Genomic DNA, 18,152 nt, shown 5'->3' on the forward strand with positions numbered 1-18,152 from the left:
GGGCCCATGTGAATCACAATTCACACTAATGCAGGGCTTTAAAGTCTTCTCCTATTTGAGGTTCACATCAGCAGAGAGATAAGAAGTTGGGCCAATATCATCATTCCTTCCTTTTTTTTTTTTTTTGGCCTTGCCACGCGGCTTTGCGGGATCTTAGTTCCCTGACAAGGGGTTGAACCCAGGCCCCGGGCAGTGAAAGCCTGGAGTCCTAACCACTGGACCGCCAGGGAATTCCGTATCATTCCCATTTTATGAATGAGGAAACTGAGGCTCACAGAAATGAAGTTCACCTGTGTCCTTCACACCCCAGCCGTCTCCGTAGAAACCATGGACGCTACCCACTAAGCCTCTGCACTGCCCACCACCGCACACCAATGGCAGCCCTTCCTTGCCTGCTCCTGGTGCCAGATGCTGGGCTCTGGTGCCACTGCAGGAAGAGGCCTGTGGGGATCTGAAGGATGGCCAGTCAGTGGACATTCCCACTGCGCGCCTCCACTGAGCTGCCCTCGGGAGGATGCCTGAGGCTCAGAGAGCCCGGAAATGCTGGAGCTCACGGCACACCTCTGACCACAGCGGCCAGGACTGCCGGGCGGGAGGGCTCGCGTGCCCAGAATAACTCACCAGAGTCAGCATGTTCCAGCTTGGGAGGGAAACCAAAGAGGAACTTTTCCCCAAGTGTCATAGGGCTGAGATGTCAACCTGTGATGGGCCCTAAATGGACCCCAATTGAGCCCCTGTCCCCAGAAACAATTAGATCCGACAGGTGCTGAGCCCCCCCTTGCTTCATTGTGATGGAACTCACGTCTGAGCAATGAACTGAGAGTGAACACTTCCAAACGCAAGGCCTAAGAAAATTTGGTAGCATGATGATCTGTGACAGGCAGCCTTCTGGGGAAGTGGAAGCTTAGCACGTTCTCCGGTTGCTCCTTACATTAGTGAAGAGTCTAAAAATTACTGCCCTTGTGAGGTTAGAATTCTGCAGAATCAAATAGTGATTCAATCTCATTGTTCTTTGCAAACAGCTTTTCTCAAAGCTCTGATCAGAGTCAGGCAACTTGGGCTATCGCTCTGATGCCTTGAGACCCGGGGCACAGTCCTTTCCCTCTCAGGGCATCTCTGGTGGCCCCTGCACAGCTGACCTCCCACAGGAAACCCCGGGGCACCCCAGGAGATGCTGCCAGAGTTGCCATTCCCTGACTTAAATGACCTCTTCCGTATTTACTGAATTCTCCCATTCTGAGACTCAAGCTTTCTATCTCCCTCTTTGAGAATAAAGAATCCCATGTAATAACTGTACATGGAAAATAACCTTGAAAAATTGTACAAAAGTAAAATATTTTTAAAAGATTTAAAAAAATGTAAATCCAAGGGTAGTTACTTCTTTCTGAAATTAACTGGGTTGTAGTAGAACTAGTGACTATGTACAATAAAAATGTTCAAAAATTGAAAAAAAAAAAAGAATCTCAATGTCTGTCAGTTTATATTCTTGGTTCATTTTCCTTTTAATCATTTGCATAACTGAGCACAGGGTCTTCATCTCCTCCATATCCTTTCTCAGATTTAGAACCTTGACTTGAACTTTGGACCAGCTGTTGTAATAAAGGTCCCCTAGCAGAGCCCCTGTGGTGGGCCACCCTGGGCCCCCTTCCCCTCATCCCCACAGCCAGTGCCCTTAGCGAGTCCCATTAGCCCTTCCTAAAGCATCCTGAATCCAGTGCCTTCTTGCCATTCACGATCCCCGCACCGCTGCCCCTCCAAGCTGCCATCTCTCCTGGGTGCTACCATGGTACCCACCTGCTGACCAGTCCCCAGCATCCTCTCTTCCCTCCTGACAGTCCTGTCCCCACTCAGAAGCCAGAGTGCTCCTTTCATAAATATAGATCGGGACTTTCCAGTTCATTCGGTCATTCAACAAGCACTTATTGAGCACCTACTATGTGCCAGGCCCTGGTATAGGCTTGGGGGACACACGTGCAACAAAACAAGTGAAAGTTTGTTCTTGTGGAAGGAAGAAAGATAGGTAAACACTAGTATGTCAGATGTTGGTCAGTGCAAAGGAGAAAAGTGGAGCAGAGAAATGGAGCTGGAAGTGCTGGCAAGGATGGGCAGTGGAGGGGGTGTGGTTTGCAATCTCCAAAGCGGGTCAGGGAAGGTCTGGCTGAGGAGCTGAAGACGTAATGGAGTAAACCATGTGGGTAACTGTGGTAAAAGAGTTCCAGCACAGAGACCAGCAAGTGCAAAGGCCCTGGGGCAGGAGTGCGTGCTGTGTGCATAAGGACCAGCAAGAAGGCCGCTGTGGCCAGAGCTGGGTGAGGGAGAGGAAGAAGAGTGCGTAAGGAGGTTGGGGAGACAAAGCGAGAGATGTAGCCAGATCAGGCCCTGCAGGTGCCATAACGCCGTTTGGCTTATATTCTAACTGGTATGGGAGCCATAGCAGGTTCTTGAGCAGAGTAGGGATGTGAGCTGACTTGCTTTGACAGACTCACTCTGGCTGCTGTGAGTTTAGGTTGAAGGGGGTCAAAGCTGGAAGTGGGAGACCCACTGGGGTGAGATGTGACCCAAACCGGGGTGGTGATATTGGAGGTATAAGAAGTGTTAAGAGTCTGCCACTATTTTGAAAGTAGAGCCAATGGGATGTGCAGCTGTGGTTGGGCATAGGGTGTGAGAAAGGAATCAGAAAGGATTTTGCTGCATAAACCCCTAAATGGCTTCCCATTGACTTGGGATAAATTCTTGACTCCTTTTCCAGGTCTGATACGCACCAGCCCCAGCTGGCTTCTCCTACTGCTCTATCTGGCCGTGCCACTCCTTGGTGGTAGCTCACACGTCCCTACCCCCCTAAGTCAGAATTTCCCCAGACATTGCAGCCCAACACGCTTCATTTTTTGGGGCCTTCCTCGGTCTGTTAATGGTGTTTTGGTTTGTTTGTTTTGGTTTTAAATTTATCTATCTTCTTGTTTTTGTTTGTCTCCTTCCCTACAATATAAACCCTATGGGACAGAGACATTCTGCCTGACCACTTGCTTTGTAAAGTTGTCACAAACACGTGAAGAATGCCTACATCCATGTAGTACCGGCTTGTTCATGTGAGTTGCCTATAGTTGTCTCAGCACCTGCAAGGTAAGCATTGTTCTCACTGTTTTGTAAGGGAGGAAAGTCTGCCCAGAGAGGTTATATTTGGACCTACCCAAGGGCACACCTAGTTCTAGGAAGCCGCAGAACCAGAGTTTGAACTTGGGCCTATGGGTTCCAGAGCTTGTGCTGCCCCTTCCCAGGCCTTCCCGTGCCCTGAGGGTTCAGTGGCTGAGCTTGATGCTCAGGTGGGCACGGCGGGGGGCGGGGGGGGGGAATGGGTCGGGGGTGGCCGGGCTCAGTGCCTGCTTGTTGAACGATCAAAGGTGAGGTCTGCCACCCTAGAGGCCGCCTACAAGCATATTTGGAAGAACAGCGTGTCTACCGCTCGGTCTTCGAGTACCATAATTAACGTCTAGGGTACACATTTAGTTTAAAAATAAAACCTCAACCCCCCACCCCGCCCCGCCCCACTTCCCAGCCCGTGCAGCCCCCACCTGACTCTCCATCACCCGCCTCTGTCCCTGCCCTGCACCGACTCGCGGTCGCCCTCCTGTGCCCTCCCCAGTGAGAACAGGTGTCGCGGGGCCGCCCCCGGCGGGACGCTGCCGGGGTGGCTGCGGTCGCGGGAAAGCGCGCGCACCTGGCTCGGGGCCCCTGGCTTCCAGCCCAGAAACTGCCTCACCGTGTGCTCTCGGGCAACCCCCTTCGCACGCCCCGCCCCCGTGCCTCAGTTTCCCCAACGGTCAAGCCCCGTCCCGGCAGCTCTACAGGTAACACACCTGCTTCCGGGACTTGATCGGCCCCCGAGCCCCGCGGGGTGCAAACCCGGCGCCCGACCCCGCGCCCCCGCGGAGCCCCGGCGGCCGGCCCCAGGGGGCCGGGGGCCCGGGCAGAGCCGCGGGGACCTCGCGCGGCGGCCGCCTCGCCGCGGTCCGGCTCCGGGGGGCGCCCGCTGGAGGGCGCGGCCGGCGCGTGGGGCGCGGGAGGGCGGCGGCGGCGGCGGCGGCGGGGGGCGGAGACGCGGCGCGGCTTCCGCTCCCGCGCCTCCTGCCTCCTCCCCCGTCGTCCTGGTCCGCGGCGCCCGAGGGGGGAGGCGGCAGGCGCCCGGAGCCGCGCGAGGAGCCGCGGCCGCCGCGCCATGGAGCCCGAGTGAGCGCGGCGCGGGCCCGTCCAGCTCCGGACAACATGGAGGCGGCGCCGCCCCGGCCTCCGCCGCCGCCGCTTCTGCTGCTGCTCGCGCTCTGCTGCAGCCTGGCCCCCGCCGCGGGTAGGTGGGCGCGGGCCGGAGGGACAATGGCCCGGGCGCCCGGGCGGCTCGGCCGCCCCGCGGCCAAGTGCGCGGCGCCGCCTCGGAAGCGACTTTGGAAGTTGGGGGCGAGTTGGGGCGCGCGCCGCGGGTTCTCGCCGCCCCCCCGCCGCGCCCGCCGCCCGGGGGCTGCGCGCGGGCCCTTTGTCTCGCCCGCCCGAGCCCCTCCCGGGGAAGCCGGGTCCCGTCCCGCGTCCCGGGCCGGCGAGGAGGGCGCGCGGGCGGCGTCGACCCCGCCAGGTGCGGCGCGGGCGGGTCCTCACCTGCCCGGCCCCCGGGGCGCGCTCCGAAGTGCGCCCGCCCGAAGCCCGCCGGCCGAGGCCGTGCGGGGACCGGGGGGACCCCGGCCCGCGGGCAGACACGGAGCGGGGACTTTCGGCCCGGAGGCAGGCCTTGCCGCCCAGTGTCGGGAACTCCTTCCCGACCCTGTTTCCGATGGCCGCGCGGCCGGCCTGCGAGCTCCGGGAACTGATTTAAATTGCAGAGAAAGTTCTGAACCGGGCGCCGGGCGGCCTGGCCTGTGGCGCTACCCCTTTCATCTGCGTTGCTGTCGGTTTCCAAACGGACTGACACCTGCCAGGTGCCCGGACGACCCGTCTGGCCGCTGGGGCCCCAAACGGTGACACCCGGCCGGTGTCCACCCCGGGGGCCGGCTGCGTGGGGCCGCCTCGGGGTGACGTGGTCGCAGCGCGCGGCGTGGGGCCTCAGCTAGACACCCACCCTTTGGGAGATCGGGGACTGGAGACCTTTCTCTCCAACTTTTGGTGTGTCCCAAGGGGTGGAGTTGAGGTCAGGAGGACTCAGGAAACGAAGCGCCTTGTGAAAAGCTACACATGTTCTTTTAATTTGGAGATTGCCATGTGGTTTTTGAAGCAAGCCTCTCGCTACTTAAATCATTCTCTTCCGACGTGAGTGTTCTGTTTTTCTGGAGTGTGGCTGGCCAAGTGGACACGGCACTGCGAGTCCGGTGCTCTCCAGGCTGCTGTTCTGCCGGTGGCAGTCGCGGGTGGGTGGGGGGCGGCTCGGGTCCCTTTGTCTGGGCCTCTTTAAGACAAACAGCTGTCTCCCTGAATATTTCCAGTGTGGACACTGCAGGGAGGTGTCCTGGCCTGGCTCTGTGGTCACATTCCCAGCGCTGCGGCCCCTCCATTGAGGTTTGGGGGGCGGAGAGGGGGTAGTTTCCTCAAGTCCTCTTGCCTCCCAGCCCAAGCCCGGAGACTCTTGGCGGTTTCACCCCAAATTTGCCTGTCTCAGGAGCGTGTTTACATTCTTGGCCCTGTCTGATACTAGCAAAACAAGGTGACGACAAAACAATGACAGTATCTGGGTAGTTCAGGCCAACGCTTCTCCTTCTCTTTCCGGAAATGCCTGGATCACGGAGGCAAAAGGGTTTTTTTGGGGAAGATGTTTGTTTTAAAGGTGGGGTTTCTCAGCCGGCTGCGTTGCTTTTCACTGTGTTGCAGTTTTGGATTTCCTGGACCTTTGGGGTGATGTTGCTGGGCTCGAGTGCCTGTCCTGCGGTTCGAGCCCCCAAGGAGAAGGAATCACATCTGTGGAGTTCAGTTGTGTAGGAGGCAAAAATAGACTCGATTATTTTAACATTAGAAAGCATGTCAACGCGAGGTTTTTAGAGCACCGGCTAATGTGGTAATCTGGTCCTAAAATGGGACGAAAAGGAGGGATCTTTCTGCAGAGCTCTTTTGACTGTTCTTGACATGTCATGTCCCTGATTTCTGTGTTAGATTTATGCCACAGTCCGGAGTGGAGCCAGTAAGTTGGTAGCCAATTATTTTCCCTGATTGCTTCCTGTTGCAATTTGAAGCGGTGAGCCCACGGAAATGCCTTTGTTCTAGTGGTCCCCGTGCTGGGAATGGCCTGCCCCAGCCCCACGGCCCAGGCCTCTCCCTTTTAGCCCCACAGAACTTGCTCCAGGACTGCCCCCTGGGTGGTTACTGCAGATGCTCACTGCCTGGCCCACGGGGAGGGCCCGGCAGGTGGGTATTGAGTTAACTAATTGCTGCGGAGAGTCCGCTGAGAGTTCCCCTAAAGGACCCTCTGCTTCCCAAAGCAGGGCCCACGTGCCTTGAACCCTCCCGTTCAGTTCCAAGAATTTACCCAGTGCACCCACATGATCCAGCATTTGCTGTGGAGATCCCGTCGTATTTGGAACCCGTTTAATTTCAGCTGCACTGTGTCACCGCTCAGGCATTTAGCAGAATTTGCACACGGGATGGGGGTGTGTGCAGTTAGGTGAGGACTCAGCGTGGCTTCCTACCCTGCAGCTTGGGCTTGCCAGGGCTGAGGGCGGGGGCTTTGGGGTCAGACCACTTGGGTCTAGAGGCTCAGTACCTGTTTGACTTCGGACAGCTTACTTAGCTTCTTTGTATTCTGTGTCCTCACCTGGTCCCCCCAACCCCCAGCCAGCATGGTCCGGAACGTTAAATGCTGCCTGGGAAACCCTTAGCACCATTCCTGGCCCGGGTGAGGGACCGGTGGTGGCAGAGCTGCAGTGCCTGTTGTGTAATGGGGTCCTTGATCTTTCTGCCTGGAAGGTCTAGAAGCTATTATCACACAGTCCGGATTTTTCTTCTGTGTGGGACCTTGGACCTCTAGCCCGCTGTCTGACTTGTTTATCGCTGCAACACTGGGTGAGGGTTCTTGTGGTGTTTAACAGTGTGGGCAGAGCCTTGCTTGTGGGGGGAGCTTGGGCAGCTGACTCCACCTTTGTGTACCTTAGTTTTCTCTTCTGTAAAATGGGTATAACAATACTTCCTCCCAATAGTTCAGTGAGTTGACGCGTGCCTGTATCATGTCTTATTATTGTTGCTGCTACTCTTGGTGCCTGGTGAAGCCCTGGGGAGAGAATGGGACAGAATGGCAGAGGAGGCCCGGGCCTTTGCTGTCGGGGTGACCGGTTAACAGGAAGGCAAACAGAAGCTGACTGTGCAGCTCTGGGAGAGGTGGGCTCAGTCCCAGAGCCCTGTCCTCAAGAACCGGCGGGTCTCTGCTGAAAGAGGCTGGATCGCGCTGCAGAGTCTGGATATGGTCCAGAAAGCGATGGAAGTTTCCAGAGACTTTAGTTGGAGGAGGAGGAGGATAGGAAACGCAGGGGAAAGGTGTTGAATTGATCTTTTTTTTTTTTTTTTTACATTGAGGTGAAAATCACGTAACATAAAATAAACCATTTTAAAGTATAGCATTCAGTGGCACTTAGTACATTCACAGCGCTGTGCATGTACCCCTTCTATCAAGATACAAAATATTTCCATCACCCCAGAATAAAACCCTGTACCCATTAAACCATAACTTCAACAACTTCCCATCCGCCGACCCCACGAATTGGGGTCTCTATGGAATCGCGTGTTCTGGACACTTCGTATACAGGGAATCATAGGCTGTGCTGCCTTTTGCATCTGGCTTCTTATTTAGTGGGATGCTTTCGAGGTGCGTCCACGCTGTAGCACGTGTCAGCGCTCCCCTCCTTTCACGGCTGAACAGCCTTCCGTCATGTGGAGAGAGCACGTTTGCTCATCCGTCCACCTGCTGATGGGTTGACCTTGCTTGAATAGTTCTCCCAGTGGGCACGGGCTGGGAGCCGGTTGTCCTTGAGGGGTTTGGACAGCGGAGGCTGTTTAAAGCTGGGCCGGGGACGTGAGCAAATTAGCTTCAGAGCCGGGAGAGCCGGGCCAGGGGACAAGCTAAGGGCCCAGGGCTGGCCTCTGGCAGGGGAGGGGTGCTGGGAGGTGGACTTAGTGCCATGTTCATTATTACAGAAGCCCTGGGAGGAACTGGACATCTGCGGTTTAACAGGCCTCTGGGATGGTCACTTACCACGCTCTCAGAATGGGGAGGCTCTGACGGGAGCAGGGGGCCGCGTGCAGCCCCTTCCCCTGTGGGCCTGGGACACATTTGTGCAGGAAGCAGTGACCTCTCTGCTCTGCGGGCGTCCTGGTGACAGTGTGGGTCCAAGCGCTGCTGACAGCTGCGGGCGGCAGAGGCACAAAGAGCCGGCCCCCTGGGCCCACCCGCCGCTGCGGGCTGCTCTCTGCTTTCTCTTCAGCTTGGGAAGTGGTGGTCTGCTAGCTCTTGGCCTCAGTTTCCTCATCCACAAAATGGGGACGATGGCGTGTGCCTTGCAGGGTGCTGGCTGGGGTTCAATGAGGAGGAAGCTGAGGCGGGCCATTGTGGGAAGGACGTGGTGGCAGGGGGAGTCGTGCCCTAGGCGGCCGTTTCCTTTTAAAAGAGTCCGAGGGTCAGAGTCCCAGACACCGTCTTCCAGTGGGGGGCTGGAAGGAGGGGAGAGGTGTTGTGGGCGTGTTGACCTCAGGCTCCAGCAGTGGTGGCAGCTGCCTGGGGCTGGAACCTCAGGGTCTGATCGTATATGTGCCCAGGGTCACATGTCCGCTGTCCTCTGTCCCCCTGACTCAGGATCTCTCTTGCCCAGGACCCTGGGAAGTTGTCCTGGTGACGTCGCCTGTGAGCCCTTTTGCAGGGCTGGGAGATACTGTGCTTTCTGGGTATTTTCTTATTTGCTTTCTTGGTTGGTATTTGATTCAATGTAGATTTTTTCGGTGCTTTCAGTTTGCCTGCATGTAGTTTTTCTAGTGGTTAAACTGAAGCCAGGAGGTGCCTCATCTGCCACCCCCGGGCCCCACTGCCCTTCCTCTGCTGGGCCTGGGCCGTGTGGCTTCCCCGAAGGCCCAGCGGCTCCACCCTTACCCCTCCGGGACCCTGCACGCTCAGGTCTGGAGTGTGGCCTCCTGAGGCTGTGGCAGCCCCCAGCTCTGCCATCCCGGCCTGCTTTTTTCCCACCCTTAAGTATACAATTTAAGGGCGGCATTAATTACAGTCACAATGTTGTGCGACCGTCACCACCACGTGTTTCCAAAAAAAGTTTTTATCACCCCAAACAGAAACCGTATCCATTAAGCAGTCACTCCCCATTTCTCACTCTACCCCCAGCCCCTGGTAACCTCTATTCTACTCTTCTGTGTCTGTGAATTTGCCTTTTCTAGGTATCTCATATTTGTGGAATCACATGATGTTTATCCTTTTGTGTGTGGCTTATTTTAATACTTTGTTTATCCATTCGCCTGTTGATGGACACTTGGGTCGTTTCCACCTTTGGCTGTTGTGAATAATGCCACTGTGAACACGGGTGTGCAAGAATCTGTATGAGTCCCTGCTTTCACTTTCGGGGGATAAACCCAGAAAAGTGAAATTGCTGGATCATGTGGCCATCCTGTATTTAATTTTTGAGGAACGTGAAACTGTCTTCCAGAGCAGCGGCACCATTTTACATCCCCATCAGCGACACCCGAGGGTTCCAGTTTCTCCCCATCCTGGCCAGCCCTGGTTACGTTCCCTCTTTTTGGCCCTCACCATCCTAGTAGGTGTGAAGTGGTACCACACGGTGGTTTTGACGGGCGGTTTCCTGGTGGCTTATGATGTTGAGCATCTTCACACGTGCTCGTTGGCCACTTTCTTTTACAAATATGTATATTTAAAAATGCAAGACCTACATGAATACATATAAACAGCTTAAACACTTAACTGCATGGTACCTCTTTCTGGGAAGACCAGTGTCCTGGTCAGAGATGACCACACCTTCAACACATAGTTTAGTGTGTTATTTTTGTTTTGAACGTGTACTCATATTTTTTACATAGATCCTATCATTCTGTAGCCTCTCTTTTTCACTTGCTAATGTATCACAAACATTTTCTGTATCTTTATTTTTAGATTTTCGTTCCTTTTTAAAAACTAAGCAGTATTTTGTAGCACGGGCACACCGTATTTCATGGCTTTTACCCGGTTGCGGAGCACTTAAGTTTTTCCAGGCTTTATTGCTATTACAGGGCATGACACAGTGAATAACACTGCATATGCACCTGTGCATGTGCGTACACAAGCATTTTTGTAGGATACCTTCCTTGTCAAAGAGTATGTCCATTTATACAATATTTTTTTAAATGAGTTAAGATCATGTGTTCTTTTATTTATTTGTTTGTTTGTTTTTTGGCTGCGTTGGGTCTTCGTTGCTGCGTGTGGGCTTTCTCTAGTTGCGGCGAGTGGGGCCTACTCTTCGTTGTGGTACGTGGGCTTCTCATTGCGGTGGCTTCTCTTGTTGCAGAGCACGGGCTCTAGGCGCATGGGCTTCAGTAGTTGTGGCACGCGGGCTCAGTAGTTGTGGCTCACGGGCTCTAGAGCGCAGGCTCAGTAGTTGTGGCGAATGGGCTTAGTTGCTCCGCGGCATGTGGGATCTTCCTGGACCAGGGCTCAAACCCGTGTCCCCTGCGTTGGCAGGCAGATTCTTAACCACTGTGCCACCAGGGAAGTCCCATTTATACAATTTTAAAGATACTGACAAATTCCTCCAAAAAGGCTGCACCAATTTATACCCTACCAGGCATCTCTGAGGGTACATGCTTTTCCTTCTCCTTTCGGTGCTGGGAATCACCAGATTCTATTTTAAAAATCAATTTGGTTAAAAATTGTAACACATTTTGGGTGCACTTCCCTTCATTACTGGCTTATGTGCAAATTGCCTACTCTTATACTTGGCCCATTTTCCTGTTGAGTTGCTTACCTTTTTCTTATTGATTTGTAGGAACTTTTTATTTGGTGTGGACGTTAATTCTTTATTATATTTGTTCCAGATTGTTCTTCTCATCTGTAGCTAGTCCTTCATCCTTGTCTTTGGTGGTTTATTATGGCAAAGACATTAGAAAGTTTCAGGTAACAAAACTCAGTCTTTTCTCTTATGGGTTCTGGGTTCTATGCCTTGTTCCTCTACCCCGAGACTATAAATACATCTTCCTTGATTTTCTTCCAAGACTGTTATTATTTTGTTGTTTTATATTCAGACATTATTCTGGTTTTTGGTGGGGAGGGGGAATATGGTATGAGGTAGGGATCTGAACTGTCCCCCCAGTAAGTGGTTAGGGAGTTGATGGCGTGGCCTAGCCTATCCTCATTCATTTAAAATGGCACTCTTTCACTTGCAGTGTCCGCAGGTGCTTGGCTCCTTATTCTGGAAACTTTTGTCCTGCTCTCTTGACCTGTGGCTGTCTTTCTGTGCCAGCCTGCTGCTGTTTTAATTTCCATAGCATCATAGTATATTTTGAGATCGACTGTGCAATTACCCCTTCATTGCTCTTTTCAAAAAATTGTGTCGACTCTTCTTGTGCATTTATTCTTTTGGGATAAACTTCAGAGTCAGCCTATGAGGTTCTATCCTTTGATCCGGGGACAGTAAATGGTGACATTCAACAGGTGTCGGAGGGCTGGACTTTAGAAGTGGCCTCTGACCAAGCAGGCTGGTCTCTGGCTGTGGAAGGAAATCCACCTGTGGCCGCCACGGAGCTGGTCTTCACATTTTTGGTTCCTCTTAGCACGTGGCGTGCTTCAGAGGCGGTGTGTACGCTGGATTGCCTGGGATTCTCCTGCTGGCTGGCTCACGGCAGCGTCTGCTCAGGAAACAGGCTCTAGTGCAACTAATCCCAGCGCTCGCCCGGAGGCAAATATAATTACTGCGTGAATGATTGCTCCCCTCCCCTCGTTCATTCCAGAACAAAATGTGAGCAACCTTAATTTCTTCCCTGGGCTGTACCCTCTATTAACCCAGATGGGGAGGTGGTACCTGCCTAGGTAGGTCCCCAGAACTCTCAGGAAATTGCTCAATGGGCATTAAAGGCCACCTGAGTGCGTGGCCCCGGCCCGGACACTTGAGCCCCGGGGGCCTGGGTGCTTTCCAGAGTTGCCGCATGCGGACAGCTGCCACCTGGGACTCTGCCCTGGAAGGAGCAGGCGTTGTCCACGATGGGAGCTGAGGGGATGTCCTCCCCGCAAGCTGGTTGCAGGTCAAGGTGTGTTCTCCGGCTGGCCTTTGTGGGGGAGGCCATTTCTCTGAACTTTCCCCAGAGTGAGCTTGGTTCCCCAAAGGAGACTGAATGCGGGGAACCGGGGTGCGACAGGAGCCCGCCTTGGCCCCGCTGGATTCCTCTTTACTTAAGCTGGAAGCGGGGAGCACTTTGATGACCGTCCTTCCCCTGCTGTCCAGATTCAGGCCTGTCTCCGTTCCCTCCCGCACCCAGACCCCTGGGCTCTGAGGCTTCCCCCCGGGGCCTCCACAGTACCCCATGGAGGACTAGATTCCAGGTGGAGGATTACATCAGCTTCTAGTTGGTCTCTGCTTTCTAGAACCTTCCCCTTGCCCGTTTAGCTTTCACTCTGGCCAGATTAATTTTTCGAAAACTAGTTTCATCATATCCTTCCCTTTCTAAGAAAAACTACACTGGTTTCGTGGTGTCCAGAGTTGGAACTTCTTGGCCCAGTATTCCATGCTGCCACTGAGGATGTGCCTCTGCTCTCTGGGGTGAGCGCTTTTCCAGGCAGATCCATCTCCTCGGAGTCCAGAACCTTTCATGGTCCACCCAGCCTGAGAGGGCCTGGGGGACAGATCACCTTCATCTTCGTCCTTCTGCCTCTGGCCTGGTGTCTGGTGTGCAGTGGACACTCAGCGTAGCTGCCCGGAGGATTCCCGAGGCCTTGTCTGTCCAGGGAGCGGATCTTTCCCATCCTTACTTCCCCTGGCCCCTAAATCTACAGCGTTGCGAGCTCCCGTGTGCATCCCAAACTCCAGCCTGGCTTTGTTTCCCAGATTGTGAAACAGCTGTCCTGCTACATGACAAGAGGCTTCTGGGGCCAAGTGTGGGACCCCCTCCCCCCTCTAGAGCCCATATTTCCGGGGTCTGGATTCTAAGATGGCCTGCAACAAATAAAGCTGGCCTTTATTTTACTTCGCGAAACCCAGTGCATCCTAAACGCACTGGACCGCGATGTCCTGGGTCCACGTAATACCTCCCCACCTTCCACAGCCCGGACTGAGATGTCACAGTGGGGCCTGGCGCCTGCATCCTTCACCCGTCATTTTTATCATCTTTCAAAAAACCGTAGAACGTCTTCAGTCATGCAAAAAAAGTAGAAATAGTGGTACAAGAATTTTTATGCTAAAAAAGAAGGTTTCTGTGCTTTTGAGTTACAACTACAGAGTAGGCAGCTGAGTGAGGATATTGTTAATGAGCTTTCAGGAGTTTAAGCATTAAGAGGGCATTGCCTTGGGACTTCCCTGGCGGTCCAGTGGTTAAGACTCTGTGCTTCCACTGCGGGGGGCACGGTTTCGATCCCTGGTCGGGGAACTAAGATCCTGCAAGCCGCGCAGCGCATCCAAAAAAAAAATTTTTTTTTTAACGAGAACATTGCCCCTTCAGGGTCGCGCCCTTGAGCATCTGAAGCTTGTTCCTGTCGCGTTGTCACTGCCCGGGTCTCTGCATGAGTTTGCTCAGCCCTGGTTGACTCCCGGGACCCGTGCTGTATCGTGGGAGAGCGGCTCCCGAGCCCGGCCGCCGGGGGCCTCCCGCTGCTGCCCTCTCTTTCAAGAGGCTCATTACGCCGGTCGTGGCCACCGCAGCCTGGGTCCTTGCCTGGCTCTCTGCTGCAGCTCTTAGGCTGCCCAGAACCCACGAACTGCTGACCGCTTGCTCCGGGTGCCGCCGGGGTGGGGGGGGTGGTCTGTGCTGGCAGAGTTCTCTGCAAGTGGAGTGTCAGCTCACAGATGCTGGCTGTCTAGCTCTGCCGGGGCGGGGCTGGGGGGCGGTCCAGGGGACCCGTGCGTGCGCCCCCGCCTGGAGAGCGTGGTCCTGGTCACCATGGTGCAGGCGGTGATCTGCCCTTGAGGCAGCCCGCCCCGCACCTCCTTTCAGAAGGCGCTTGAGCAGTGAACGGTTCAGGATGTACAGAGGATTGCTCAGAGCCAAAGAGCAGTTCCCATGCTTTTGGCTACCAGGTCTAGCTTTTTAAAAATTTCCCCTTTACTTTGAAAGAGTTTATCCTTCCAAGGAAAGTACATTTGTTAAGTAGTAACCTTTTCTGCTTATTGATCCCAGACACTCACGATCGCCAAGCCGGGCTGCTGGGGCTTGCAGGGTTTCCCTCAACCTCTCACCGGGGAGTTTCCATTTGGCTTTTCAGCCGTGAAAGTGCCTCTTGGGGCCAGCACACCGCGTGGCCCCTTGGGCTGTGGACCCGGGCTGGGAATGACTGATTTGGAGGATGAAGCGGGATCTGCTCCAGGATCCAGGCAGGTCGGGCTGCAAGGTGGGCGCTGGGCTTCAGGCAGCCCCCTTGCTCTGCTCCACCCGTGAGGATCCAAGAAGATGCCCTCAGAGCACCTGCCGGGCCAGCCTTTCTCCCCCTGGGCTCTTGTGTCTTAACATCACCGGCCTTTCTGGAGCTTCTTGTCTAGGTACCCATTGCCCCGCCCTGCCAGGATGGAAGGTGGCTGAAGGTGGGACCCTACCCCACACACCGCCCCCCAGCCCTGGATGCCTAGAGGGTCGTGTTAGGGACTTTGGACCTGTGAGGGGAGAGTTTTCCAGAAACTCTGGGGGTTTAATCACCAGTCTGATCTTACTGCAGTAAGGTTTAAGGTCTCTGGATGGCTGGGGTCTCAGGGGATGTTGTGTTTTCAGTGGGGAACTGGAGAGGGTTAGGGTTTTTCCGGACTTGCCTAGGTTAGGGTTTTTCCGGACTTCCCTAGCTGGTGTCAGCAAAGCAGGGTGGTGACGCAGATGGGGGTGCCCAGTTAGGAATGCGTTCTGATCTGTGAGTGGTGAGGGACACCGAGGGACACATTTGGTTCAAGTGTCCCCTGCCCACTCTTTGTAGGTGCGAAGAGGACGGGTGGGCCTCGTGCTGCTCCTGCCTGCCCGTAGTACCTAAGGCCAGCTTGGTCCCTAGTGGACACTCGGGAAGGTCACCCCGCCGTGGCACGTGTGGCGTGATGTGTTGTCCCCTCAGCAGCCGTGTCCAGTGCTGGCCTCCGAGCAGACCCGCTGTCTCAGGCACCCCTGGACAGAGGACACACTGAGCTCCCGGCCTTCTTCCCTGTCGTCCCCCCACCTCGGTTTGCTGTGAACAGCTGAGAGAGCTGCTGGAGGAATCCCAGCCGCGAGCCTGGGGGCCCTGGGGGCTGCCCGCCCAGCCTCCCCGGCCTGGAATCCCAGGGCACAGCAGGCCCCTCCCACCTGTTCTGGCTCGGCTCACATTCCTGGCTCCACTCCCAGCTCTGCAGCCTCGGACAAGTGAGCTGCCCCTCTGGCCTCAGTTTCCCCACCTGTTGGGGTGTGTGTGGGGGTAATCGTAGTGCCGCCGCTTAGACACACCTGAGGATGCAAAGAGGTGAGGCTGTAAAGTGCTTAGCACGGGGCCAGCTCCCGTGCGCCCTCAGTAGTTATTAGCTATTAGGGTTACTACGGCAATCATAATTGTTATTCTCTGGGGCAAGGGCCCTCAGGGGATTCTGGAATCAGGTTCAACTCCAGCTGGAAGGTGGCTTGGTGGGAGTCGTCTCCGCTCGGACCACTCAGTCCATCTCTTTTGAGAAGGTGAGTGTTGAGTTGCGTTAATTGCCCCGAGTGGCCTGATGGCTCCAGTGCTGGACTTGCTTCCTTGCCGAGGTCAATCCGGCATGCATTTTGTAGCTGGAAGCCCGGTGAGGTGGGTGCCGGGAACCCTGGGGCTGGGGGCGCAGGTACAGGTATCTGAGGGCAGCGTCTCTCCTGGAACCTGTGCTCTGTTGGAGGCGTGGCCGGGAGGGTGTGGCCAGGAGCTCAATCCCTGCCTCTCCCTCCTCAGAGGATGTTGTTCCTTCTTCCCTGAGCCATCCTGGCCGACCCCCAGGGTCTCCTCTCTCATCGGCTGACCAGCATCCCTCCTCCCAGCCCCCCAGCATCGCTGGCCTGCCCACCCCCCCTTCCTACCCCGTCACCTTCCCCGCTGAAGGGCGGACGAGGCAGCCCAGGTGCTGGCTCTTCACCCTCAAACTGAAGTCCTTGCTCCTTGTGGCTTCCCTCTCTGGGACGTGGACGGTCAGCACCCTTTGCCTGCAGGGTGGAGCCCCTGCTCCTGTGCAGCCCTGAGCTCCCTGCCCTCCCTCCATACCTGCCCTCTCCACCTGCTCAGGTGGGACCGGCCTCCTCCTTGACCCGGGAGGCTCCCGGCTCTCCTGACCCTGTTGTTGCCTCTAGCCCAGGAGTAATTTAAGCCTCTGGCAGGTGTGCCCGGCACAGCACCAGGCCCCTGGGAGCCAGATGAGCACAGGCAGGCAGGGGCTCCATCCTCATGGCTGGCCCAGGCGAGCGGCGACTGTACCGGTGAGGGCTGTGAAGGGCCTTCCTTCCCGTGCCTGCTCCCCGGAGGTGCCGTCTGGACCCCGTGTTCCTCTGGATCGGTCTCTCTCCCTTGCGAGAAAGCACGGCGGCCTCTCTCCCCGAAAGGTTTACCTTCTGGAGGGCTATTGCTCCACTCCTTCGACCAGCTCTTGAGGCAGGGAGGTCAGCCTCATCTCCGTGGTCACTGATGAGGCTGAGGGGAAGCATGAGTTTGTGGAGTGACCCAGTGATGGGACGCGCCCCCTTCCTCCACCGCCAGACTCAAGGCTTCATCATGCAGGAGACACGTAGCTCCACGCTTAGAACCCCTGAGGCCCCCCAGAGCCCGTGTGGTCCTGGTGAGGAGGGTCCCCGGGCGGGGGGGCGGAGCTTGGACTTGGGCTCTTGTGTTGTTGTGTGGCTACGGATGGGTGCACAGGAACGATGATCTTCCCTGCCCACCCTGGCAGGTGGGAACCCGGGGTGGGAGCCCCAGAGATGGCAGGAGGCGCTTTGACCCCCCAGCCTGTTCGGGCTCCCCCGCCGGAGCAGTGTCCTGCTTTCTGGGCCCTGCTCTCTCTGCCTCAGAAGGAGCAGCAAGGAGCATCAGGCTGTAGCACGCGTCTCTGCTGCCCGAGGACAGAGGGCTTGTCCTGGAACGCACGAGGGGACCCAGACAGAGGCTGAGGGGCCGCCATCCTCCCGGGACGGTCACGGCAGTGCCTCAGGGGGTGGTCTCCCCCTGTCTGGATGCTGCCCTGGTGTCCAGCCCTTTTGCAGACAGTCTTGGGGTCATTCGATTGCCCCATTAGGTAAAATGAATGGATTTCAAGTGTGGAAAGAACCTGAGCGCTTTGATCGCTCATCGTTGATTGGCTGAGTGTGACTTTGGTCACCTTGTGCCTCACTCTCCTGGTCCATAAAATGGGGTGATGGCAGCCCCACCTGCTATGGGGACCAGGTCACATCAGGTGTGACTGAATCACGTGCTGTGATTCAGAAAGGGTGGTCGGATGTGGGGAAGTGAGCGGCATCCAGGCACAGTGGCTGAGAGAGGGGCTGGGGGAGGGGGGGAGGGGGCTTCTCCAGGTTTTCTCTTTGGTGAAACCTGCTCCGTCTTTACCTACCTGTCTGCAGGGTCCCCAGCATGCTGGATGCGCTCAGCTGGGGCCCCGCAAAACCCTAGTCGTGGGCTTCTCCACGTTCTTATGAACCTCCAGACCTGATGCTCAGCTTGGTTCCAAAAATAATCAGTGCTGATCCTCGGCGCTGAACTTTATAGGCAGCCCGCAAACTCACATAAATATTTGGAATTGAGAACTGCCAGCTCCTCAGAGAATGTCAGCGTCCTGAGAGGCTTCAGCAGGGACCGGGGGCAAGAGGTTTGAGTTTTCTTTTATCTGATGGTTTTCGTCTGTCCCCTTCTCTCTGTGGGACTAGGTATCCTGAGCCCGAGGTCCTGTTGGCTCCTGGGGCAGTCTCTGGGTCTTGGCACCCAGATAGCTGCTTTTTTCCTGGAACAGAAGATCATTGGAAAACAGAGCCTCCCAATTTTGCCC

The 18,152-nt window shown here is 55.8% G+C and overlaps 1 protein-coding gene across 2 annotated transcripts in view; it reads left to right on the top strand.

The window, feature by feature from the left end:
* The first annotated feature begins 4,163 nt into the window (after window positions 1-4,163).
* The window catches only part of LRP5 (LDL receptor related protein 5), a 111,552-nt gene continuing 97,563 nt past the window's right edge, over window positions 4,164-18,152 (top strand). For both annotated transcript variants that reach the window (XM_036861581.1, XM_036861582.1), the window contains exon 1: window positions 4,164-4,342. In XM_036861581.1, coding sequence (XP_036717476.1) covers window positions 4,261-4,342 — 82 coding nt within the window. In that variant the 5' untranslated portion in view covers window positions 4,164-4,260. The remainder of the gene's footprint in view (window positions 4,343-18,152) is intronic.

The sequence above is a fragment of the Balaenoptera musculus genome, chromosome 8 (genome assembly GCF_009873245.2).
Source record: "Balaenoptera musculus isolate JJ_BM4_2016_0621 chromosome 8, mBalMus1.pri.v3, whole genome shotgun sequence".
NCBI classification, from domain to species: domain Eukaryota; kingdom Metazoa; phylum Chordata; class Mammalia; order Artiodactyla; family Balaenopteridae; genus Balaenoptera; species Balaenoptera musculus.